At 42.1% G+C, this 25,869-nt stretch overlaps 1 protein-coding gene across 2 annotated transcripts in view; it reads left to right on the top strand.

Moving 5' to 3' along the window:
• Positions 1–25,869, top strand: part of GRID2 (glutamate ionotropic receptor delta type subunit 2) — a gene marked incomplete at its 3' end in the record, with an annotated part of 1,404,804 nt that overhangs the window by 1,340,357 nt on the left and 38,578 nt on the right. For both annotated transcript variants that reach the window (XM_079766351.1, XM_079766350.1), the window contains one exon: positions 23,496–23,736. In XM_079766351.1, the coding sequence (XP_079622477.1) occupies positions 23,496–23,736 (241 nt within the window). The remainder of the gene's footprint in view (positions 1–23,495; positions 23,737–25,869) is intronic.

Below are 25,869 nucleotides of genomic sequence, written 5' to 3'. Positions count from 1 at the left end.
TGGTGAAGTCTTTAGGGTTTTCTATATATAGTATCATGTCATTGCAAATAATGGCAGTTTTGACTTCTTCATTTCTAATTTGGATGCCTTTTATTTCTTCGTGTTGTCCGATTGCCATGGCTAGGACTCCAGTACTATGTTGAATAAGAGTGGTGAAAGCAGATATTTCTGTATTGTTCCTGATCTTAAGGGATACACTTTTAGTTTTTGCCCATTGAATATAATGTTGGGTTGTCATATATGGCCTTTATTATGTTGAGTTATGTCCCTCTATTTCCACTTTGCTGAGAGTTTTTATCATAAATGGGTGCTGGATTTTATCAAATGCTTTTTCTGCATCTATTGACCGTGTGATTTTTTTTATCCTTCATTTTGTTTATGTGGTGTATCACATTTATTGATTTGTGAATATTGTACCATCCTTGAATCCCTGGAATAAATCTCACTTGATCATGGTGTATGATCCTTTTAATGTATTGCTTAATGTTTTGTTGAGGATTTTAGCGTCTATGTTCATCAAGGATATTGGCCTATATTTTTCTTTCTTTGTAAGGCCTTTATCTGGTTTTGGAATTAGGAGAATGTTGGTCTCATAAAATGAGTTTGGGAGTCTTCTCTTGAATTTTTTTGAAAAGTTTGAGAATGATTGGTGTTATTTCTGTTTATGGAAGTTTTTTTATTACTGCTTCAGGTCATTAGTCATAATCATACTATTCAGATTTTGTGATGCTTCCTGATTCAGTTTTGGAAGATTGCATATTTCTAGGACTTTACCAGTTTCATCCAGGTTGTCTAACTTGTTGGCATATGGTTGATTGTAACATTTTCTTACAATCTGTTGTATTTCTATGATGTCAGTTGTTACTTGTCTTTTATTTCTGAATTTATTTATCTGGGTGCTCTTTTTCTTTATGAGTTTGGTGAAAAGCTTGTCAATCTTGTTTTTCTTTTCAAAGAAACAGTTCTTGGTTTTATTGATATTTTGTATTGATTTTTAGTCTCTATGTCATTTATATCCACTCTAATCTTTATTATTAGCATCTTAAATATTGATAGGGGGAAGAAAAACCATAAATACTGCAGTTTCTGAGTCTGAGATCAGTTCTATCCCAAACATAATTTAGAGGAAGTAAGAAGTAAGTCAGAAGAGAATTCCAGAGTTAGAAAAGTGCTGAATAGAAAAGTTACTCCCAACTGATAACCATACTCTGAAATCATGATACTTGCTGCTGCACTATATGCTTCACAATCCATATGAATTAGTATACTCGGATTGCTATAATAAATCACCACAGACTGGGTTGCTTAAACAACAGAAATTTATTTCTCACAGTTCTGAAGACCAGAGGTCCAAAATCAAAGTGCCCCAAGGTAGGTTTCATTATGAGGTCTATTAGACAACACTTACTCTGAAAGGTTGTCTCTAAACTGCCCCTGCTTCCAAAACTAAGATTTGGTGACCCTTTTTCACGGGGCCTTTCATTGTGCTGCCCCTTTCAGAACACATAATCACACTGCAGGGGAATTACACAGTAGAATAATCATCCAAGAAACAGTTTTGGGTGTTTTTTTTTCCACCTTTATAGAAACACTAGAGGCCCGGTGCACGAAATTTGTGCAAGGGGGGGGGTCCCCTCAGCCCAGCCTGCACCCTCTCCAATCTGGGATCCCTCAGGGGATGTCCAACTGCCAGTTTAACCCAATCCTGCACATCCCTCTCACAATCCTGGACCGCTGGCTCCTAATTACTCACCTGCCTGCCTGCCTGGTCACCCCTAACTGCCTCCCCCCCCCCCACTGGCCTGATCACCCCTTGCTGCCTCTGTATGCTGGCCTGATCACCCCTAACTCCTCCCCCTGCCAGCCTGGTTGCCCCTAACTGCCCCCCGCTGCCAGCCTGATTGCTCCCAACTTCCCCTCCCCCACCAGCCTGGTCACCCCTTACTGCCCCCCCTGCCAGCCCGGTCACCCCCAACTGCCCCCCTCTGCAGGCATGGTCGCCCCTAGCTGCCCCCTCCTGCTGACCTGGTTGGCCCCAACTGCCCCCCGCCAGCCTAGTTGCCCCTCACTGCCCCCCCAACAGCCTAATCACCTCAACTGCCCCCCCTGCCAGCCTGGTCATCCCCAACTGCACCCCCTGCCGGCCTGGTTGCCCCTCACAGCCCCCTCCCCGCCAGCCTGGTCGCCCCATGCAGCTTGCTGTTCAGTCATTTGGTCGTCCCTCCCTAACCCCCCTGTCTGCTTGGTCGCCCCACGCAGCCTGCTTGTTCAGTTGTTTGGTTGTCCCTCACTAATCCCCCTGCCAGCCTGGTTGTAGGCAGCCATCTTGTGAGGGCATGAGGGTTAATTTGCATATTACCTCTTCATTATATAAGATAGCATGTTCAAATTCATGATGGAAAGAAGTTAGAAAGTAGAATTCACTTTTTTAAAAGTCTTAATTGAAGAGACTGTGACTGTTTTTCTATGGTTCTAGTCACTTTGAGAAAAATTTATGTTATGTTACTATCTTAATGCTCTTTACTAAAAAATTTGAAACACTTGTCCAATAGAGTTGGAATAATGCTCAACATAATGTAAAACATATAAAAATGTTAGAATCCTATATAATAAGAGAGAAATATGCTAATTATTCGTTATGCCCTGAGGCGTAACGACAGACCGCGTGAAGACCGGATCACGGATCAGCAGGAGGGTGAGGCAGCGAGCTACAAGCAGGGGGTGGAGAGCTACAGGAGAGGGCAGGGCAGCCAACAAGTGGGAGGCAGAGAGCTACATGAGGGGGCAGGGCAGCCAACAAATGGGAGGCGGAGAGCTACAGGAGGGGGCAGGGCAGCAAGCTATGAGGGGGCGCGGGGGGAGCTACAGGAGGGTGGGGCAGTGGGTGGAGAGCTACAGGAGGGTGGGGCAGCGAGAGGAGAGCTCCAAGAGGGTGGGGCAGCGAGCTATGGGCATCGGAGAGCTACCAGCAGTGGTGGGCGGGTGGCCAGCTGAAGCAAGTGGCAGCAAGCTACTCGGCACGGATTCGTGCGTAGGGCTACTGGTATAATTATAAAATTCTTTAGACTTTCCATCTGTGAAAATATGGGTAAAACAGTGATATTGTTGTCCTAAAGTTGTACTATTATCAAAGATCTAACTCTTGGCTGAAATTTTTAATTACACTTAATTTATCTACTAACTTTAATACAAATATGCCCTTAGTTTTTTAAAGCATATATCAATATACAATCTCTAAGTTAGATGCTATTTGTATTGTAAAAGAATTCTCATTTTTAAAGTATCTACTACTATAACAGCTCTTAGAATAATGAATTCCTTCCATATATTTAAATTTTTATTCAACCTATAAAACTTCCGATGTTTATGCAAATGATCATGAGAATGTTTGTTCATTCAAAAGTTTCCTTTTCCTTGTCTCTCTCCTAGTACTCTGCCAAAGATACATATCACAATCTTTATTGACATACACACAGCTCTGACTTCAACATCCTACTTATTTTAAGGTTTATTTGTCAGGCTCAAAGATATGAAAATATTCATAAAGTGTGTATAAAGCACTGAGCAAAATAAGTTTGACTCTATGACCCTTTTTTATAAACATGCATTTGAAAGGTCTGCATAAGAAGATTTTGTATTGCCTGAATAGTGGCTATAAGCAGAGCTGATCACTGCCAGTTTCTCGCTGCAGAATGAAGGAATTTCTCCCCTTTGCCCTATAACCCAAATATCACACTGAGCTTAAGGATGAAGCTGACATTTTAAAAGATCACCAAAAGTGTTCTCTTTCCAATTGCAATTATGCCCTCTATCTCAGTGGGAGCCATTGCTGGGGTCTTTTCAGCTCTCCAGCATCTTTCTGGCTTGCTTTCATTATCCTGATTATCTATTCATTTGCTGCCCAGCACTCATTTTATGAAAGATCATGTCTGCCATTTCTATAATGAGTGCTTGACTTTTACTGCCAGCATAAACACATAAAATATATAATAATTAAAGTTCACTAGTCACCAAAGTCTTGAGATCCGTCATGTTGCTAATTTGATTTTTCAAGCAATTGCTTCTCTGTGAACAAGGCTGATTTTTGCCCCCTTGAGCTGTGCAAGACTTGTGGTGGAAGGAGATGACTCTGACCGAGAGAGATCAATTTGTATTTGCATCATTTATTTCAACTTTAAGGTTCATCTTCAGCCAAATAACATCTATAAAGTATGATGATTCTTAGAGCCAACAAAATATTCTCATCAATATTTGAACATAAAAATTGTGTTAAGTGTTAAAGATTAAATAATGCACAGTTTTCAAAATAGCTGTGGTGGTTAATAAATATTGTGGGCTATTGCTTAAACGCTAAGGAAAAATTTCATCGGGATAACTGGAAGTCTGCAAAACACAGATTAAAACTTCACAATGTTTAGTCACATTGAGTAGGGGCTTTCTTATTTTGAACACACTACCTTGGTATATATAAACTAGGAGCCCAGTGCACAAATTTGTGCACCTTGAAAGGAACTGTGGGCAGCAAGGCTGTGGTAGGTACACGGGTGGGTCTCAGCCCATCCTCCACACCCCTGCCTGGCCCCTTCCTCCATGGCCCCCAGTCCTCTGTCTGCTGGCAGCCCCACTCCCACCACCACTCCCATTGCCACTGCTCCCACGCACTGACAGCACCGGCCCTGCTCAAACCCTCTGAGAGCGCGGAGCAATTGGGGCTGGTGCCAGCAGCAGGTGCGAATGGCAGCTTCTGCCCTGATCACCCCTCAGGAGCAGGGGGAGGTGGAGAAGCCCTCAGGGGCAATCAGGGCCAGCAGCCACTGCTCGAACCTGCTGATGGCACCGAGCGATCTGGACCAGCATTGGGCATCGGGAGCAGGTGCGAGCAGCGGCTCCAGTGCTGGCTATCGGTGCGAGCGTGGCTGGCGCCGGCAGAAGGTGCAAGTGCTGGGCAGGAGCGCAGCGCATGCGAGCAAAGAATTTTCAGTAACCACCAATGACAGTGACTGGGGCCCCACCTTGGTCTGGCACCCCTGCTCACCTGCTCCACCATCCAGCCGTGGCTGATGCCCACCATGTTCCACACTTGCCCCCTAGTGGTCAGTGCGCATCATAGCGACCAGTTGTTCAATTGTTCCAGTTTTTCTGCTGTTCAGTTTATTTGCATATTAGCCTTTTATTATATAGGAGATATATATATATATATATATATATATATATATATATATATATATTAAATTTTATTTACTGTATTTCTCTATATTGCTTTATTTTTTAATCAGATTTATTGGGGTGACATTGGTTAATAAAATTATATAGTTTTCAAGTATACAATTCTATGATACATCATCTGTATATTGCATTGTGTTTTTACTACCCGAAGTCAAATCTCCTTCCATCACCATATATTTTACCCCCTTTTCTATCTCCCCCTCACCCCTCTTCTCCTCTGGTAACTACCATATTATTGTCTGTCTTATTTTGATAAAATTGGCACAGACCCCTAAGTGCCTCACGACAATGAATTCATCTGACGTTTAATAGCAAAGAGATTAATGAACTCATGAGATATTCATATGGCTCTCTGGGGATATCAGGATGTGTTACATGAAGTATAATGTTTTCAAATGGGTACAATGAAATGCGTGTTATTCAAGGAACTGGAGTAGTCAAAACCTCAGTTAATAATGTAACAGGAAATAAAGAGACAGCTTCCATTTATAGTGGTTTTCTTTAGGGATAATAAAGATCTTGGAATAGTCAAAAAATAAAAAAACCACAGAAGCCAGAAGACCTGGATATGAAAACTGGCTGGATCATGTACCAGCCTTGTGGACTTGGGAAATTTTTACCTCTTATCTTCAAACTCCTCAGCTTTAAAATGAAAACTTAATAACATCAGCCTTCTTAAAGCCTTTCTCAAGAATAAGGAGTAGTGGGGAGAGAAAAATGAATCATTTAATCAATCAATATAATTCCTCCCTCCCAAGGATGTTGTAAGAAGCAAATGAGATTATATGCAATGCTCTTGATGAGTGCTTTATAAACTTGGTGGTATTATGCTGCATTTATTGTTTTCCTCTGGAAAATAGTCATCTGGATAAAGTTTACAGTTCATTTCCCACAGAGAGAAAAATGGATGCCTTAGGAAGATATTACTTGCTGCCTAAGGACATGGACACTGTTTTCTTAATAAGAAAACCAGATCTGACCAATTAAAGATGTTATCAAATTATCTTTTTCAAATTTGAAAGTGAGATGTCAGGTTTAAAGCAATACAGGAAGCTTCTCTTTTTATGAGGGTTTCTGACATGCAGCAGTCTTCAATAACTGAGCTTATAATTAAATCCAGCCCTATTGATTTGGCCTTGTAGTGGGGACCGGGGCAGGTCACCTCACCTCCATGGGCAGGAGTTAAATGTGATCTCATTCCCCATTTCCTTCCAGTACTAACATGCTGTCATTCTCATTAATCGTCCATAGTAATTTTTACCAACCCTGAAAAACGTCTAATTGGTTCACAGTACTTCTAGTCACACATAATTAAAACCATTGATATTTTTTATTAAAAGAGATGCCACCTTTTCTGCCTCTGTTAATTCTCTTACCCACTCTTAGTAAATCATAATCACTTCCCTGGAATTTTTTTAGCATTATAATATCTGTTCACATCCCTTTGATTTCCAGATAAAGCTTCCATTGCCTAGAAAATGACTCAGCAAGTGCAGGACAGGCCTCAGATAATAAGTCCTAGCTGATCTTGAATAATTGAAGCAGTCACTTTTTGGGAACATGGGCACTCCCAATCTCAAGATTATATGTTTAGATGTATAGTCCAGATAATCAGAAAACCAAGGAAATTCAAAATTCAAATGAATGATTATGCTTCCACTGTTAATATAGAGTATATACATAAAATTATTTCCCTACGTGGTAAGTTACAAAATCAACACATGATAACTCTGTACTGATTTAAAGGCACACACAATAATAGGCATTACTACATATTAATCCTTTTATATACATAGTAAGAAGCACTGAAATAAGAGTCAAAATCTCTAGGGTTTTTTTAATTAAATAAATTTGACATGTAACATTGTGTAAGTCTAAGGTGTACAGTATATTACTTTGACACATTTACATATCCTACCTAATAATAGACAAATATGCAAATTGACCATACCTCCGACACACCACAAGCCACGCCCACCATCCAATCAGAGCGAGTATGCAAATTAACCCAACCAAGATGGCTACAGCCACAGAGAGCAAGGTTTCCTAGGTAACGGAGGAAGCCAAGCTTTCCACCTGCCCTTGCCAGGCCTAAGCCTCCACTCAAGCTACAAAGTTTCAATTATAGAAGGTAAACAAATTCAAACAGAAATGGCAGCAGAATGGAGCTTGAGAGAGCAGGCCAGCGTTGCCCCCGGCAACAGGGGAAGCAAAGCTTTCCGCACACCCTGGCCGGGCTCACCCGCTTAAGGCTACAAAGTTTCAATTATAACCCCAACAGAAATGGTTGCTGGCCGCAGAGGGAGCCCCAGGCTTGGCTCTGCTCCAGGCCACAAAGTTTCAATTGTAGAAGGAGAATAAATTCCAGATACCAGGGCCTCTGCTTGGGTTGCCAGGGGGTGTGGCCGGCTTGCAAACCACCACAGGCCCCTCGCTCAGGCCGCCCCACGCCCCAAGGGAACCCCACCCTGATCAGGGACACCTTTCAGGGCAAACCAGCTGGCCCCCACCCCTGTACCAGGCCTCTATCCTATCTAATAAAAGAGTAATATGCAGATTGATCATCACTGCAACACACAATATAGCTGCTCCCATGTGGTCAAAGATCCTGCCCCCATGTGGACACAATATGGCCACCACAAGATGGCCAGCAGGAGAGGGCAGTTGAGAGGGACCAGGCTTGCAAGGGAGGGCAGTTGGAGGTGATCAACCCTGCAGGAGAGGGCAGTTAGGGGTGACCAGGCCGGCAGAAGAGGGAAGTTGGGGGCAAACAGGCTGGCAGCAGAGTGGTTAGGGGGTGATCAGGCTGGCAGGCAAAAGCGGTTAGGGGCAATCAGGAAGGCAGGCAGGCAAGCAGTTGGGAGCCAGCAGTCCTGGATTGTGAGAGGCATGTCCGACTGCCCGTTTATGTGGGATCAGGCCTAAACGGGAAGTCGGACATCCCTCGAGGGGTCCCAGATTGAAGAGGGTACAGGCTGGGCTGAGGGACAACCCCCCTCCGTGCACGAATTTCGTGCACCGCCCTCTAGTTGTAATATGATTGCAGATGTAGCAATGTTTAGCACATTACAGATAGCACAGTATTATTGTCTATATTCATTATACTATACATTAGATCTCTATAGCTTATTTACTACTCGTTACCAGTTTGTACCTTTACTAGTAAACACCATCACTCTTTATTTATTTTTATTGATTTTTTACAGAGAGGAAGGGAGAGGGATAGAGAGTTAGAAACATCGATGAGAGAGAAACATTGGTCAGCTGTCTCCTGCACACCCCATACTGGGGATGTGCCCGCAACCAAGGTACATGCCCTTGACCAGAATCAAACCTGGGACCCTTCAGTCCGCAGGCCCATGCTCTATCCACTGAGCAAAACCGGTTAGGGCATAAACACCATCACTCTTATCCTCCACCCCCATCTCCTGGTAACCATTATTTTATTTGCTGGTTTTTACAGGGTTAACTCTTTTTTTTAACTCCACAAATAAGTGATATCATACAGTACTTGTCTTTCTCTGTCTGACTTATTTCCCTTAGCATAAGGTCCTCAACCTTCATCCTTTTATCACAAATGGAAGAACAGCCTTCTTTCTCATGACTGAATAAATTTCATTGTGTGTATGTGCCACATGTATTTTTTTATCCATTCATCCATTGAAGGACATTTGGGTTGTTTCTATATCTTGGCTATTGTGAATAACGTTGCAATAAACATGAGAGTACATGAATTTCATGGAAATCCTGTGTCCATTTCCTTTGAGTATATACCCAGAAGTGGAATGGCTGAATCATATGGTAGATATTTTTTAATTTTTTGAGGAACCTCCATATTTTTTTCTATAGTTGTTGTACCAATTTACATTCTCATCAACAGTGTATAAGGTTTTTCTTTTACCATATCTTCACCAACACCTGTTGTCTCTTATCTTCTTGATGATAGCCCTTCAAACAGGTCTGAGCTGACATCTCATTGTGGTTCTGATTTGCATTTCCTTGATAATTAGTGATATTGAGCATCTTTTCATGCATCTTGTAGCCATTTTGATGTCCTGTTTGGAAAAATGTCTATTTAGTTCTGTCCATTTCTTAATTGAATTGTTTGGATTTTTTGTTATTAATTTGACTGAGTTCTTTATATATTTTAGATATTAACCCTTACCCAATATACGGTTTGCAATAATTTTCTAGCATTCTGTAGGTTGTCTCTTCATTTTGTTAAATGTTTCTATTGCTCTGCAAAAGCTTTTGCATTTGATATAATCCCATTTATTGATTTCTGCTTTTGTTGTTTGTATTTTTGATGTCATATTCTAAAATCATTGCTAAAACCAATATTGATGGGCTTCTTCCCTACATTTTTTCTAGGAGTTATGTGGAATCAGATCTCATGTTTAAGTCTTTATTCATTTTGAATTATTTTCATGAGTGGTGTGAGATAGGGGTTTACTAGTAATTTTATTGTTCTGCATGTGTTTCTCCAGTTTTCCTAGCACCATTTGTTTTAGAGACTACCCTTCCCTCATTGGCTATTCTTAGCTCCCTTGTGAAATATTAATTGACCCTATACATTGAAATTTACTTCTGGAATTTCTTATCTGTTCCATTGGTATCTGTGTCTATTTTTGTGCCAGTATCAGACTATTCTTATTACCATGGCTTTGTAGTATATCCAGAAGTGTGATACCTTAGGCTTTGTCCTTTTTTTTCCCTCAGGATTGCTTGATTATTTGTGGTCTTTTGTGATCCCACTCACAAATTTTGGATTGTTTCCTCTATTTCGGTGAAGAATGCCAGGGATTGTGTTGAACCTATAGATGGCTTTGGGTAGAATGGCCATTTTAGCAATATTACTTTCTCTGATTCATGAACATGGGGTGTCTTTCCATTTGCATCTTTTTCGATTTCTTTCAGCAAAATCTTAGTTTTCATTGTATAGATATTGCACTTCCTTGGCTAAATTTATTCCTAAGCATTTTACTGTTTTTGATGCTATTGTGAATGGGATAGTTTTCTGTATTTCTTTTTCAGATGCTTCATCATCACTGTAAAGGAATGCATTTGAGTTCTATATGTTGAGTTTGTATCCTGCCACTCTACTAAAACAATTAATTCCAACAGTTTTTGACTGACTCTTTAGGATTTTCTCTATATGAGAGCATATCATCAGCAAATAGCACTTCTTCCTTTTTTATTTGAATACCTTTTTTTCTCTCTGTATTGCCTATTTGCTCTAGCTAACACATCCAGTACTGTATTGAATAAGAGTGGTGAGAATAGGCATTCTGTCCTGTTCCTAATCTTAGAAGAAACACATCCAATTTTTCTCCATCAAGTATAAGGTTAGCTGTGCATTTGTTGTATATGGGCTTTATTATGTTAGGTTGTTCCATCTATTCCCAATCTATTAAGGGTTTTGTTTTTGTTTTTTATGAAAGGATGTTGTATTTTGTCAAATACTTTTTCTAAATCTGTTGAGATAATCATGTGATTTTTAAAAATATATTTTTATTGATTTCAGAGAGGAAGGGAGAGGGAGAGAGAGATAGAAACATCAATGATGAGAGAGAATCATTGATATGCTGCCTACTGCATGCCCCACACTGGGGATCAAGCCCACAACCCGGGTATGTGCCCTGACCAGGAATTGAACCATGACCTCTTGGTTCATAGGTCACTGAGCCACGCCAGCCAGTCAATCATGTGATTTTTATCTTTCATTTTATTGATGTATTACATTTATTGATCTTCATATATTGAACCATCCTTGCACCCCAGGGATATATCAAACTTGGTGGTGGTGCATAATCCTTTTAATGTGTTCTTCAATTTGGTTTGCTAATATTTTCTTGAGAATTTTTGCATCTATATTTATCAGGTATATTGGTCTATAATTTTATCTGGTTTTGGTATCAAAGTAATGCTGGCTTCATAGAATGTGTTTGGAAGTATTCCCTCCTCCTTGATGTATTGGAAAAGTTTGAGGAGGATTGGTGTTAATTCTGTTTTAAATGTTTGTAGAGTCCTCCAGTGAGGCCATCTGGTCCTGGAGTTTTCTATATTGGGAGTTGTTGTTGTTTTTATTATTACTTCAAAATATCTAGTTTTAAAACAAATTCTGATGCTCTCTAATGATGTGACTTTTTCCAAGTCACTTAAGCCCTCTGAACTTCAATATATCAGTGAAATGGAAAGTTGTTGACATCATAGAGGTATTTAATGAGAGATGGAGGTCTAAAACAAGTTAGCAACTATAGCCAGCAGGCCAAATTTGGCTCAGCCCAGTTTTCCTAACTACAAAGGCAGAGTTTTCCTAACTGCAACAAGTTTTCCTAATGGCAACAACGCAAGCCTCCCATCTGGCCACAGTCTGCAACAAGACTGTGTGGCCCACAAAGTCTAAAATATAGACTATCTGACCCTTAACACAAAAACTTTGCTGGTTTCTGGTCTAAAAGATTATTTGTGAACTTATTTGAAACATGATAATCATCTATATGATTTTAGTCAATCTTGGTTGATTAGATTTAAGAAACTGGCATTAGACTCAACTAACTGAAAGAATTAGTTTAAAAAACAATTTTAACAAAAGAAATAGCTTCTAATAGTATCTCTTATGCTATTTGGTATTAATGAGGCATTAGATGTTATCAATAAATATTTTTGTATTTAATACTATTGATTATTAAGAGATTTCACTTAAGAAAAAATACTGAAGTGTGTTAATATTGTTACACCACTTACTAGTCATGATAGCTGCACTTAGTTGTTTTGGGTAGCTATCCCTAGACTATAAAATAGTACCTATCTTATAGGCTTGTAATTATTAAATTAGGTTATCTGTATTGACTGATTTTTAACAATGAGAATATATACAGGCTGTACCTTTTATTTTATTTTTATTGAATTTATTGGGGTGACATTGGTTAACAAAATTATACAAGTTTCAGGTACACTGTATTGTGTGTTCACCAACCCAAGTCAAGTCTCCCTACATCACCATTTATACCCCCTACTAGAGGCCCAATGCACGAAGGTTCGTGCAAGAATAGGCATTCCTTCTCCTGGCTGCCGGCACCCAGGACCTGAGCCTTCACTCTGGCCACCACCTTCCGCCTTCGTTCAGGCCGGGAGCCACCTTCCGCCTTCGGGCACTGCTCAGAGGCCCGGAGCAGCTGGGGCAGGGCGGAATGCCTGCATCATCGCCATGGCAACAACGCAAGCCTCCCATCTGGCCACCGTCATCTTTGTTGGGTCAATTTGCATATTCCCTCCTTATTGGCTGTGGGCGCCACCATCTTTGTCCCAAAATGATGGTCAATTTGCATATTCTGTCTTTATTAGATAGGATAGCCGCCTTCAAGTATCCCCCCCAAAGTTTGACCCCACCCGCAGCCTCAGGGTGGGCTACCGGTGCAGCAGGTGGGTAGCCTGAGCCAGGAGATGCCATCCAGTGCCCAGAAGGCACCTCTAAGTTAAGGCTGCTCTTCCAGGCTCCCAGGGACCTTCAACAAGATGCACAAGTGCACTCGGAACTTGTTTGGCCAAGATGGCATGGGTGGAGCACCTGTGGTGGATGCCAGGGCTTTCCTGCAGGTCGTGGCTCTGCAGGACATTGGGAAGAGCATCTACACCATCTGGGGTGTGGTCAGCGAGATTTGGGGCAAGGTCACGTGCAGGCGACTCCCCGTCTTGCCCTACGTGCTGCGTTTCAAGGAGCCCTGCCCAGAATACGAATACGTGTGGCTGGTGATTGAGTTTTCAAAGAAAACTAGAGACTCTCCCAGCCTCTCCGCCACAGATATCCAAGTACTGCCCTTACCCTCCAGTGGAAGCAGAGTTTTGGGGGTGTCACACTTCAAACAAGAACCAGACAAGGTTCAGCACCCGAAACTCCTAGAGGCGTTTCTGGTTCCCATCTGCCCTCCAAGCCTAACCCCCCACGAGAAACAGCAGAGCGTGAGCTCCCCGCCCGTGGCCCTGAGGACCCAGAGTCCAGTCCCTTCATGTTCTGGAGCCACCCTTTGCCTGATGTTGATCGCGACCTGCAGGAGCTGCTGGTTGTTCCTGGGGAGGGCGAGAAGGAAGAGAATGGATTTGAAGGAAAGACCTTCAAATGATAGCGATGGGGTGGATAAGCCCAGCAACCCTAAGCAGACCCTGCGGGATTTGGGACAGGGCGCGTCTGGAAGAGGAGTGGGTCAGTTGTGTGACTGCAGACGCTGCCACGCAGAATGATCTGCTTCAGATGCGAGCGGGGAACGGCATGCGGAGCCCCGGAGCCCCCGGAGCTGCATCTTGCGCTGCTGCTACGCTGCTACGTCCTGCTGTTTCCTGACAACATCTGACAAGAGCCGTGATCAGTTCCCATTGTGGAAACAAGACCCTGAGGACAGTGTCTGTGACTGTCAGCGACCGCGGCACCCTGCCTCTGCACCGTTCCTGCAGCCCTAGGTGCTGAGTCCCGGAGGCCTCCGGGAGTCGCTTCCCACTCCACCCACTCTGCCCACTCCACCCACTGCACCCACTCCGCCCACTGCACCCACTGCACCCACTGCACCCACTCCACCCACTCCAAAGGGAGTAGAAACGCTGTCAGCCTGCAGCTAACGGAGGCCCAGCGCTTGGCTCTCCCGCAAGGCCAGGCAGAAAGCTCATGTGATTGTCGCTGACTACATAGCTGGGGTCCATCCGGTCACCTACCCTGCACGTCCTGGGCAGCACGTTGGGAATCGCAAGGAGACTGTTAATCCCAGTGCTCCCAGAGAGAAGTGTGTGAAGGAAAGATGAAGTGCAAGTTCCAAACTAGACGGCTGCTCAGCCGCGGAGGAGTTCTGGTGTCGCATCTCCCCAGCTGTGCGGGCTGCAGACCTCCGGCCGGCCTCTGCGAGCTGCTGCGCGCTCCTGGGGAGGGTGGGTTGGGTTTGCGGAGGAACGCGGTCATGCCTCGGCCTGTGAGCACCCGGAGAGCTGGATTCCTGCCATGTTGAGGGGAATTTGATGAAAACAGAAAGAACAGTGCCCTGGAGCAAACCTTCAACGTTGAAAGAAGGAACTTCCAAGTGATAATATTTTTCTAATAAATATGGTTGCACCATAGCCAGTTTGGCTCAGTGGACAGAGCGTAGGCCTGTGGACTGGGTCCCTGGTTCCATTCTGGTCAGGGGCACATGCCTGGGTTGCTGGACACATGTCCAGGTTGCTGGCTTGATCCCGGGTAGGGGGTGTGCAGGAGGCAGCCAGTCAATGATTCTCTCTCATCATTGATGTTTCTATCGCTCCTTTCCTCTCTGAGGGAGGGAGGAAGGAAGGAAAGAGGGAAGAAGGAAGGAAGGAGGGAGGGAGGAAGGGAGGGCGGGAAGGAAGGAAGGAAGGAAGGAAGGAAGGAAGGAAGGAAGGAAGGAAGGAAGGAAGGAAGGAAGGAAGGAAGGAAGGTCGACCAATACCTGATTCACAGGAAGTTGATAGAATTTGTTTTCACAAGCCTGATGTGCAAATAGTGCTATTGGCTATGCCAATCAGAGTGCTTCACTTAATTGGAAACTAAATCTGAATCTTTGATAAGTGATTTTGCTTCAATCCAATTTATCTACATTTTCCAAGACTGGAATGAAAGAAATGATGAATAAATGAAAGCCTATTGAACTGATGTTTTTCTGAAAAATCATCTACATGCTATTATTAATTCTTTCTCAGTAACCATGGTGAGGAAATTTTGTGAGAACACAGCAAATAAATTTAATAATATGGGCATTCTGGGTCAAAATAGATTTACTCAAAAAGAATTTTTTTCAGTTAGTCCCAAATTTCTTTCTCAGTGATAAGTGACATAAACCATTAATAAGCAGTGAGATTCTGTCATAAATATCTTTAATTTTGTTTACATAAAACTCATAAGTATGTAATAGATCAATGGTTTTAAGACAGTAACATCATGTATTTTCATACTCACCAATCCCTAACTCCAAGTTGTCTCAATACTTCCAAATTGAAGAAATGCGTGGGGAATCTCAGATCATCGAGTTTTCATCATTATACAGTTAAATTTTCCTTGCACTATGCAGGCCAACATGTTTGAAGATGTGGGGTGTAAGAAGGATATTCAGGATCTCGAGAAGAGGAAAGCTGCACCACTTCTGGCCAGAGTGTAGGAGATGAGAGATGGGCAGGTAGAGGGGTGTTAGACTGAAATGCCCACCAAGGGTAGAGGGCCTGATGCTTCCCTTCCCATTGGCATCCCTGAGAGTCAGGCTCTGCACCAACAGAGAAGACCATGGGTGGTTGAGAAACCAGAGCTGCATGGTTAGGGAAAAGCAAAGGTTCGATCTTCCTTCCTAGCCTCCCTTGCTGCCAGGTGAGCTGCCTGCTGAGTTAGAGCACACAGACCACTCTAGGGACCCTCCACTTGAGGTGATATCATAGTAGCATCTGAAGGGCTACAGAATAGTTAGGAGCTGGATGAAAAAAATGGCAGAAGGTAAGAAAGGTGTACAGCACCTCAGAGAGACAAAGGAGGCCAGGTCAGCAGGGAGAAGCCCACAAACCCTAAAAGGAGGTGAAAAAAACATTGGCCAACATTAGCAACCTTAAAGTCTCTGCCCACTTCAGCAGCCCAGGCCCATGGCACCTCAGAGGAAAGCTGCCAGAGCAAATCCAAAGACCGGCAAGAGGCTAGGGCTCTCTCTAGCCAAATCCCAATACATGGGGATATAATGTCATCCTCCATAAATCCTGATGCCATCTTCGAAATGAGCAAGGGAAACAGGGAGGAAGGATTGAATAATTCTTTCAAGTAAATTGAGCTAAAGCTGGAGACATGCTAAATTATTCGATTAGATTAAATTTTAAATCATATTGAGCTAATTTTAGTTCTTACTGCTCCATGGTCCAGTCCTCCTGAGGAAGATCAATTAAGTTTTAAGAGAAAAGCTACATTTTCTTTGCACACCCAAACCGTAGTGTGAATAAATTTGCAATCATGCTACAATTCTATTGTTTGGTTTAGAGAAAACATAGTGTTGACAATATTACTCAGAGTTCACAAATTTCTGAAAATAAGGAGAGATTGTTCTTCTCTAAATGGGTAATAGAGAGAAATATGCTGAAAGACAGACCTAAGTTCTGACCCCCCTCAACTATTTACTCTGTTAGTCACTAACGAAAGTCACTTAATCTCCACAACAGTACTTCCCAACAGATGTGTCTAAGATGATGTACTAGAATATTGATAAAATATTGATCCATTCAGCCGTCAAGACAGCCAAGGCAGGGCCTGCAGTGGCTAGAACCCTCAGCCTTTTATCTCTGGCTTCCCTAGTGTGACACATAAATAACTCTGTTTTGAATATGATAATTTGGGAGAATTCTTGTCCTATATGATTCTCGCCAATGGAACGGATGGAGGGGAAGGAGATAGAACAGGTATTTTCAGTCTTTTGTATTCTACTACTTCATGCTTCTATGAATGTGAGCAGGAAATTTCAATTACAAAAGAGTCACAGGAGTTCCTACATACATGACCTGGAAAAAAAAAGAATATCTGCACTTATTTTTTAAAATCTCTGATTACCCCCAAATTCCTTTGGGAGGGGAATCTATTTTACATGGATGCATTTCATTCTATTCATACTGTACAATTGTTATACAACCTAGAAAAAGTACAAAACCCTAATTCATTTTCCAAAACCTAGTCAGAGTTAAGGTGCAAAAAAGAAACAGTACAGTAAGTTATAAGAAGAGTTGGGGTGACCTGTACAAATCATACTGCCTACCACAGGATGTTTTTTAATCTGTATTGTTGAAAGTATTACACATGTCTCCTTTTTTCCCCTCAGTGACCGCTTCTAGCCTCCACCCACCCCCCACCTCAGGCCTTCACCCCACTATTGTCTGTGTCCATGGTTATGCATATATACATACAAGTTCTTTGGTTAATCTCTTCCCACCCATCCACTTTCCCTCTGAGATTCATCAGTCTGTTCCATGCTTCTCTCTGTCTGGGTCTATTTTGTTTTGTCAGTTTATTTTGTTTGTTGGATCCCACCTCTGAGTGAGATCATGTGATACATGTCTTTCTCTGGCTAATTTCACTTAGCATAATACTCTCCAAGTCCCTCCATGCTGTCTCAAAGGGTAAGATCCTTTTTCACTTCTGCATAGTATTTCATGGGTTAATTACCTGAAAAAAACCTCTGCACTTATATTTTTAATATATTTTTATTGATTTCAGAGAGGAAAGGAGAGGGAGAGAGAGATAAAAATATCAATGATGAGAGAGAATCATTGACCAGCTGCCTCCTGCACGCCCCCTACTGGGGATTGAGCCCACAACCTGGGCATGTGCCCTTGACTGGAATCAAACCTGGGACCCTTCAGTCCTCAGGCTGACGCTCTTGCCACTGAGCCAAACCAGCCAGGGCTGCACTTATTTTTTTTTAATCTCTGATTACCCCCAAATTCATTTTCAGCAGAAACAACTAAAAATTCAGGTGTCCTTTTTCTTAGATAATCAGCATATTTTTTTACAGTTCAGCTCAGGAATTTACCTAAGGGTCAGAAACTTAAGAAAATTTGAAAGGAATCTACAGATTGTTATAGTATTCACAAGCAAAAGCAAAATTACCTATTTGGGATTAGAAATTTGCATCCACCTTTTGGCAAACCATTTTGCTATAAGTAAATTAATTTGAAAATCAATTTTTAGAGTAGTGATTAAGGGATGGTAAGTGATCAATAATTAGTGCAATTCTCACCCACAAATGAGGCTATTATCTTCAAAGTAAGTAAAAAGCTTTTCAAGATGAATGCCTCAAACCTGTTGAGAATTTTTATTTGAATATGAAAGATCTTTTGCTTCCCTGCTCCCTTCCCCTGAAATTGCTCATTTATATCAATAAAGAATGTAATGCATACTGGATTGATCTACTAGCCATTTTCAATTTAAAGCTAGGTTTTATGGACTTCTAAGGTTTTTCTCTTCATTGAGATTATAAATGTTTTGCTACTTTTGGACGAAAGAAGGAAATGCAATGTTCTTGTTCGCGAATAAATCACTGATTGATTCATCTGGGAATATAGCTGTCTGTTAAGAAATATGGACTACAACAGCCCTGGCTGGTGTGTCCCACCAATCACCAAAGGGTCTCCGGCTCCTTTCTGGTCAAGGGCATGTACCTGGGTTGTAGGTTCCATCCCCATCCTAGTCAGGCGCATGCGGGAGGCAACCAATCAATGTGTCTCTCTCACATCAATGTTTGTCTCTCCCTATTCTTCCCTCCTTTCCACTTTCTCTAAAAATCAATGGAAAAAATATCCTTGGGTGAGGATTAACAACACAACAAAGTATGTACCAGAACAGATCCAAAGAAAGAATGGTTGTCGCATGTGCTGACAGTAATAATTCTAGCTTTTGAGTTTGGGTGGCCTACTAAGTGCCAAACAATGATCAAGATGCTTTTGTGGACTCATTCATTCTCACTGTAATAAATCTAGATACTAAGTATTACTATCACCACTCTGAGGTGAAAATGGCAGGAATTTTTCTGACCACACGCCAAGAAGAGATTTTACACATGCAATTGTTCATCACAGTCTAATATCCAACATTGTTTCTAATAGGTTAAGTGTTTACAGCACCAAGAAGGTGACACTTTATGCCTTTCAAACCCACAGGTTAACTATGCTGGCAGTTAACACTTTGCTCTCCATGAGTAAAGACTGCCATCTTGTGGAAGTTGCACATATAACAAAAACAATCATCCTATGGAACTAAACATTTTCATTGCACTCATTAAGAATTTTGCAACTAGATTCTGGCATTGTTGCACGCATACTAGCACACACACACACACACACACACACACACACACACACACAAACGGCAATGTTGCTTATAATTAATAAAAAGGCAAAACTTTCCTTTAGGTGTGATTTTAAGTCTCATTTAAAGGTGGCAGTGTTTTTGAGCATTTGGAAAGATAAAATATCTCCTCCTTTATTATAAGGACTCATCCCATTAGTCTTTAACCAGTTAACTGCCACAATATTTTGAATTTAATTTAAAAAGGCCCGCTGCTTGCATCTGTAGATGCTTATGGCGTGCAAATGGTTAAGGCAGAGCATTAGGTTGTGCTAAACTTTCTTTATCTAACCTTTAAATGGTTTTGTTAAATAACAAAAAAGAAGTTGTAGTAAAACCTTTTGAGAGAATTTCTGAAGCACTAGTTTTTTAGCTAGAATGTATGGAAGAACTCTGTGCTTAGAGAACACTTTCATTCCCCTCCTATACTTCTATTCCATGCTGGCCAGTATCCTGGAATCTGTTGTGGGCTAGTCAGGGCTTGACTGAGGGATCCTATGGCCCATGTGGTCTGTGTACCCCAAAGACGGAATCTCCCTGCAATGCCTTAGCCACCTGTGCTTCAGTGATGAACCATATAAAGGTGTGATGATACTCAGAGGCATATAAAGATGCCTCTTTCCTATTTTCCCTCATGCATTCCTGCCACCCAGCTCACTAAATCCACAATTTCTAGGATCAAAAAAATCCTATTTAATAAAAGAGTAATATGCAAATTGACCATCACTCCAACACACAAGATGGCTGCCCCCATGTGGTCAAAGATGGCTGCCCTCATATGGACACAAGATGGCCACCACAAGATAGCCAACAGGGGAGGGCAGTTGGGAGGGACCAGGCCTGCAAGGGAGGGCAGTTGGAGGCAATCAGGCCAGCAGGGGAGGGCAGTTTGGAGGGACCAGGCCTGCAAGGGAGGGCAGTTGGGGGTGATTAAGCCTGCAAGGGAGGGCAGTTAAGGGGTGACCAGACCAGCAGAGGAGGAAAGTTGGGGGCAACCGGGCCTGCAGGGAAGGGCATTTAGGGGCAATCAGGCTGGCAGGGGAGCAGTTAGGCATCAATCAGGCTGGCAGGGGAGTGGTTAGGGGGTTATCAGGCTGGCAGGCAGAAGCAGTTAGGGGCAATCAGGAAGACAGGCAGGCGAGCAGTTGGGAGCCAGCAGTCCTGGATTGTGAGAGGGATGTCCGACTGCCCATTTAGGCCCGATCCAGGGATCGGGCCTAAATGGGCAGTCGGACATCCCTCGAGGGGTACCAGATTGGAGAGGGTGCAGGCTGGGCTGAGGGACACACAACCCCCCATGCACGAATTTCGTGCACTGGGCCTCTAGTGCTTAGATAAAGACCTTGTACTATTAGAAGTAAAGTGGGTGACATAGGATATATTCTTCCAATGATTTTTTTCAAACCAACATATTTCCAGGTGTAGGAATAATAAAGACATATTGTCAGTGATACCAAACACTACTGAGGAGATGGAGTGGTCAATCATGAGTTCCTGAATGAATGTGAATGAATGAAAGAATAAATTAACATGAATGGAGGGCATTAAACAGAAATGATTTCACAGTGTTGCCTGGGCCGTCCCAGCTGCATGTGCAGTTGTTGTTTAACATAAATTTTGTACCCAAGGAAGTGCCTGGCATGAAATCACTCTTTAAATATTTATTGAGTCGATGGGTGAATAGGAGGGAATGGAATAAATTAGGAAATAGCATTAATGATAAGAAAAAGGTAGAATCTTAGAGCAGGGTCCTTTTACCAAAAACTGTTGAGTATATTTAATTAATAAATATGTGCTTGTTCTGTGTGAGGCCGTATGGAAGATGGTGAGCACACTGGCATTAACCAAGTAACCACAAATGATCACAAATAATGATAAGTGCCCTGAAGGAAAACTCTTCCACTTTCACAGACACTAATACAGTGTGGTGGGTGTGGGAGGGCAGGGGAACTTGGGAGCTCATTTTGAGCCCAGATATCTTTAAATTAAGCAAATGTTGCTATACTAGTCATTTCCTTCTGTTCCTAGATGTTCCTAGAAACTCACATTTAAGAAGAGGTTTGTTTTTTTTTTAGATATGAGCAAATTTTTTCTTCAAGATATTCAATGGTATCTAGTCTACCTAGTGTCTTTAGGCAGGCCAATACCGAAAGGGTTTGCTAATGTCATTTGAATTGTACTCATGGACAAGTCAAGCAAGCAGTTTGACGTTGTGATTACATATGTGTGTGTGATACCTAACACAGTGTCACAAATTCCCACAAGTAGTTGTTCCTTTGAATACATTGAGAAATGCACTATTTCTCAGTGTATTCCTCCAATCTCTAGCTCTATGGATTATGTTATTGGGGAGAAAAATGAGAAAGGTGGAATGGAAGTCAGACAAGTTTAGGAAATGCTGTATTAAACAAAATCATGCAAGTTTTCTTATCTGCAGGTCTTCTTATGGCCTTTCATAGGCTGACTTCTTTGTAAATTTCCAAAGGGTGTGGTTTTTTGTTGTTGTTGTTGTTTTAGTTAACGACCATGGAACCCTTTTCTTGCAGAAGCCCTCTAGGTACTAGCGTACCATGGAACACACTTTTAGAAATTCTGTGTTTTCTAAATACAAATGGCTTTGTCTGGGATAGAGGCTGGAATAAAGGTGATCCATTATATTCATAATCATTTTAGCAAATTTAATTCATCAAATTAACCGCTGTTTTTAAGCAACAGAACTTGAGACAGCTCCATTTCCTAAGAAAGAAGTCCAGGTTGTGAGGAGACTCCTGGAGTGTCAGCAGGGGGCGCTGTGGTGAGGCTATGGGAATATCCAAAGGTGGATGATGGAAGTTGGACAAGCTCTCCCCGGGATTTTCTTACTCTTGTTTAACTCAGGTTGAATGTTGATCCCAACCCAATATTATGTTTTAGCTCATTCTTATGGAGCCATGAATGACATGAAACAGATAAAAAGGTAAAATATCACCAAAAGTGGGTGATTTACTCCCTCCAGATAGGCATAGTTTTCCTTTCTACAATTTTTAAGCAGTCTCTCCCGAAATAATCCAAGACCCGGGGCAGGAGTATAAATATGGGTCCACATAATTGAAGTCTTAAGTATGTGAAAGTGACGGATCAAGCTAAACACTGAGATAAAGTATGTTCTGTCCCCTTACGTTGGCAACGATACATTCCGTATCCCTAGGAGGCCAGGTCTGAGTTTCTAATTCTTGACTAGCTGGGAGTTCTGCACCGACCCAGTGACACAGGGTTCAGACTCTGGTCCCCTCCCTCCCACATCTGGCTCTGTCCTGCACAGGGAAGGGTCTCACTCACGCACAAAGGTGTGTGCACCTGAGCACCCACAGCCAAGTTCTGTCCACAGTCCCAAACACCCCTACACACCCGTGTGCACCCGTGGCTGTGAGATCAGCTCTCAGGAGACAATACATGGGCATGGGCCTTCACGAGCCCTGGACGAGCACTCTGAGCTCTTTGGGCAAGGAATTCTAGGGAACCCGGGGGCTGGTGCTCACTCTGGACAGGCTCTTGGCTTTGGCCCTGACGGGTCTCACCCTGTGAGAAGGGGTGTAGCTGGGGGGCAGGGGGGCGGGCAGAGCTAGGCAGGTCTCAGCCAGCACCAAACGAGTATTTGGAATTGAGAATAAAGCCCCTGTGAAAATCACACTTTAAAAAGCTGCAGTCTTTGCAGCTACCCCCAGCCTCTGGGGGAAAGAAAAGAAGAAAAAGGATATTTCTTATTTGAATTTAACTACTTCTGAAAGCCTCCGGTCAACTTTCCTTCCTGTTCTGCAAGGTGAGATGATTTCCCCTTTGGCACTGAAAGGGAAACGAGATCAGTTGTGTGAAAACCCAAAAATGATACATTTTCTCAACTTCAAACTGGTCCCAAGGCTTTCTCCCACACTGTGTTAAATAATAGAAGTCTTTTTAATTGAATTTCTTTGTGTGTAGCATATGCTGGGCGACATTATGCCAGCATCTCGCTCTAAGCAGCAACTCGTTCTTCATAAAAGCATTAAGACCCGGAGCGTCGTTCTGCATGTAGGGAAGGAACACAGGCCGGCAGCAGCTTGAATCCACATAAAATCAGCGCCTCTGAAATGTAATTGTGAAAACGCGTGGCGACAAACTGGGAAGTGGGGGAGACACTTAGGATTATAGAATGAAACCAAAAAAAAAAAAAAGAAGAGAGGAAGGGAGGAGGAGGGACAGTACCTTGGGCACAATTGTCTACAGGATCAAAGCTGTAATGTGTTCAGTGCCCTAGCATTCCGTCTGCAGGCTAATCTCTATATTCCTTTCGCCTTGAAAGCCACCCCCTTTGAGAGGGGGATTGTCAGTGGATGTGCTATGGCCCGAGGCAATATCTGTAACACAGGATTGTGTTCTTCACCCCTTCAAGGATCCTGGAGCTTCAGCAGAATGGTGACATGGACATCCTGAAGCACAAGTGGTGGCCAAAGAATGGCCAGTGCGACCTGTACTCCTCAGTGGACACGAAGCAGAAAGGAGGCGCCCTGGACATAAAGAGCTTTGCAGGAGTTTTCTGTATCCTGGCGGCTGGGGTTGTCCTCTCCTGCTTCATAGCCATGCTGGAGACGTGGTGGAACAAGAGGAAAGGCTCCAGGGTCCCATCCAAAGAGGTACTTGACTGGGAGCTTGGGCAGTGAGCTAAGCCGCGGAGCAGGCTGTGTCTGCAGGGAGGATGATTGCAAGCAAGGGGAGGAAGGGTTGGGGCGAGGCGGGCGGGGGGGGGGCGGGGGGGTCGGTCCTTGTTGCTTCTTGTCTTGAAAAGTGAAAATAAATTTGTGAAGCCTAAAAATTGGTAAGGCCAATATCAATTTCCATTTTAGGATATCCCAGATCGATGAAGAGGAGACTACATAGGATTTGAAAGACTGATAATGTTATGGGCCTTCACAGGCTTTGAAATTCTCCCAAATCTCAGGATAGAATTTGAGTCAGTGACTTGTTAAAGGCTGTGATTGCCTTGACCAGTTCTTTTTATTGCCATGACTTGTTTAACTTATTGCCTAAATTATTGGGGTCTCTAAGAGTCTGCCTAAGAAATCCAATTTTACAGTAAAATAATTAGAATTTTCTCTTTACCGCCAGCGACGGCTGCCCTCTATCTGTATGTAGACCTAAGAGAAATGGTTATGTTTTTAGCACTGATGACCCTAAGTTTAACAAATCCACATCATGGAATCATCTAAAACTCAATATTTCTCCTTTACTCTTGAGTTAGCTCAACTCCAAGTCCATATTAAAATTTTTCCAGAGATCTGAGAGAATACTCACAGAATTACACATAATATTTATCTTAAAGTGGCATATGTGCCTTGTTTTCATAAAAAATTATGGGATTTATCTTATTTCCACTGGACCAAAAATGTGAAAATATTTAAAATAATAAAATCATATTCACTAAAGCTTCACAAATTGAAATGAAAACAACCTAAATTTGCTGAGTGGTCTGATTTGCTGGATAGTTTCAAGGAAGAGTTTAAACTCTCTATAACTTGACCTTGGCTAACTGATGCCTAGAGCAAGTCCTAACAGGATCTGCTTTAATGCACAAATAAAAATGGCTTCTCGCTTGCATACGAATTTTTGCATGTTAATGTAGTCTTTCAAACATATCGTTTTCTAGTCTAAGAATTCCTTCCTACCACTTTATATGCAAAATTGATCAGCACCATTTATAAGGAAAAGCCTGGCTTAGCAAAGATAAATCTTTGCTTCCTACTTGTCTGAATGATCATACATTCTGCATTAGTGAAGGATGAACTAAAAACTAATCAGGTTTTACTGTAGTATTTTCTTTGTGGAATAAGTTTCTGGTATTTCTGCTGACACTGATTCAATGCAAAAGACCACATTAATGCAACATTAGAGCTGAGACTCCATATTCTCAAAAATCTGGAAATTAAGGACTCCCCAAGCTCCTTATATGTTGAATTACTATATATGATATTAAATTTTTGCACTATTATATCTGTTGATGGATGACTACATTATAGTTGCTGTGGGAACCATAAAATTATCTCTCAACCCTCTAAAGTCTCAGTGATAACACTGCATTAATGGATATTTTTATTGGATTTTGAAATGAGAAAGGAGAAGGAAAACACTGATGCACTCAAAATATTTTTCACTTAGGAGCACTATAATAGCACAATAAAAAAAACCCACATACTCCATTCTAACTCATGACAGCTAATCCAGATCTTATGAACAAATATTTTATTTTATGATTAATAGATATTTTTAGATCCTTGAAAATTTGATTTCTTGAACCTGGCTATAAATAAGATTGATACAAAGAACAATTTTATTTCTTGCCAGTTTTATTTTTTAAATATTGGGCTTTAACGCTCACATTTAGTGAAAATCTTAAGGGATTTATGGATTGATTTCAACTCCAGAAATCTGAGGTTTTACTTTCTTTTCCTTTATTAAGCACCTTTTTACTAAGACTCCATTATCCCAGCTCAAAGCATCTTTGATTTAGAGACCACGTAGCATATACCTGACCCTAAACTAAAACTGCGACTCGCGTGTCAGGACTTGAAGAGGTCTCTAAGAGTCCCGCTGACCTCACAGGATCGCCTCAGGTACTAGGTAGCTTGAGTGTATGAAGTCCCTCAATTAGAAATTGATTCTGTTGTGTTGGATGTTACTCTCTCCAAACAATCTTACATATCTTTAGCCTAAGGAGAAATAACACTATAATAATCACTAGCCCTCTAGTGTGAACTAGCATATCAGCATAT

Source organism: Cnephaeus nilssonii (assembly GCF_951640355.1).
Source record: "Cnephaeus nilssonii genome assembly, chromosome: 1".
NCBI classification, from domain to species: domain Eukaryota; kingdom Metazoa; phylum Chordata; class Mammalia; order Chiroptera; family Vespertilionidae; genus Cnephaeus; species Cnephaeus nilssonii.
Note: the sequence above shows the minus strand (reverse complement) of the source record. Positions and strands in the feature narration are given on the sequence as shown.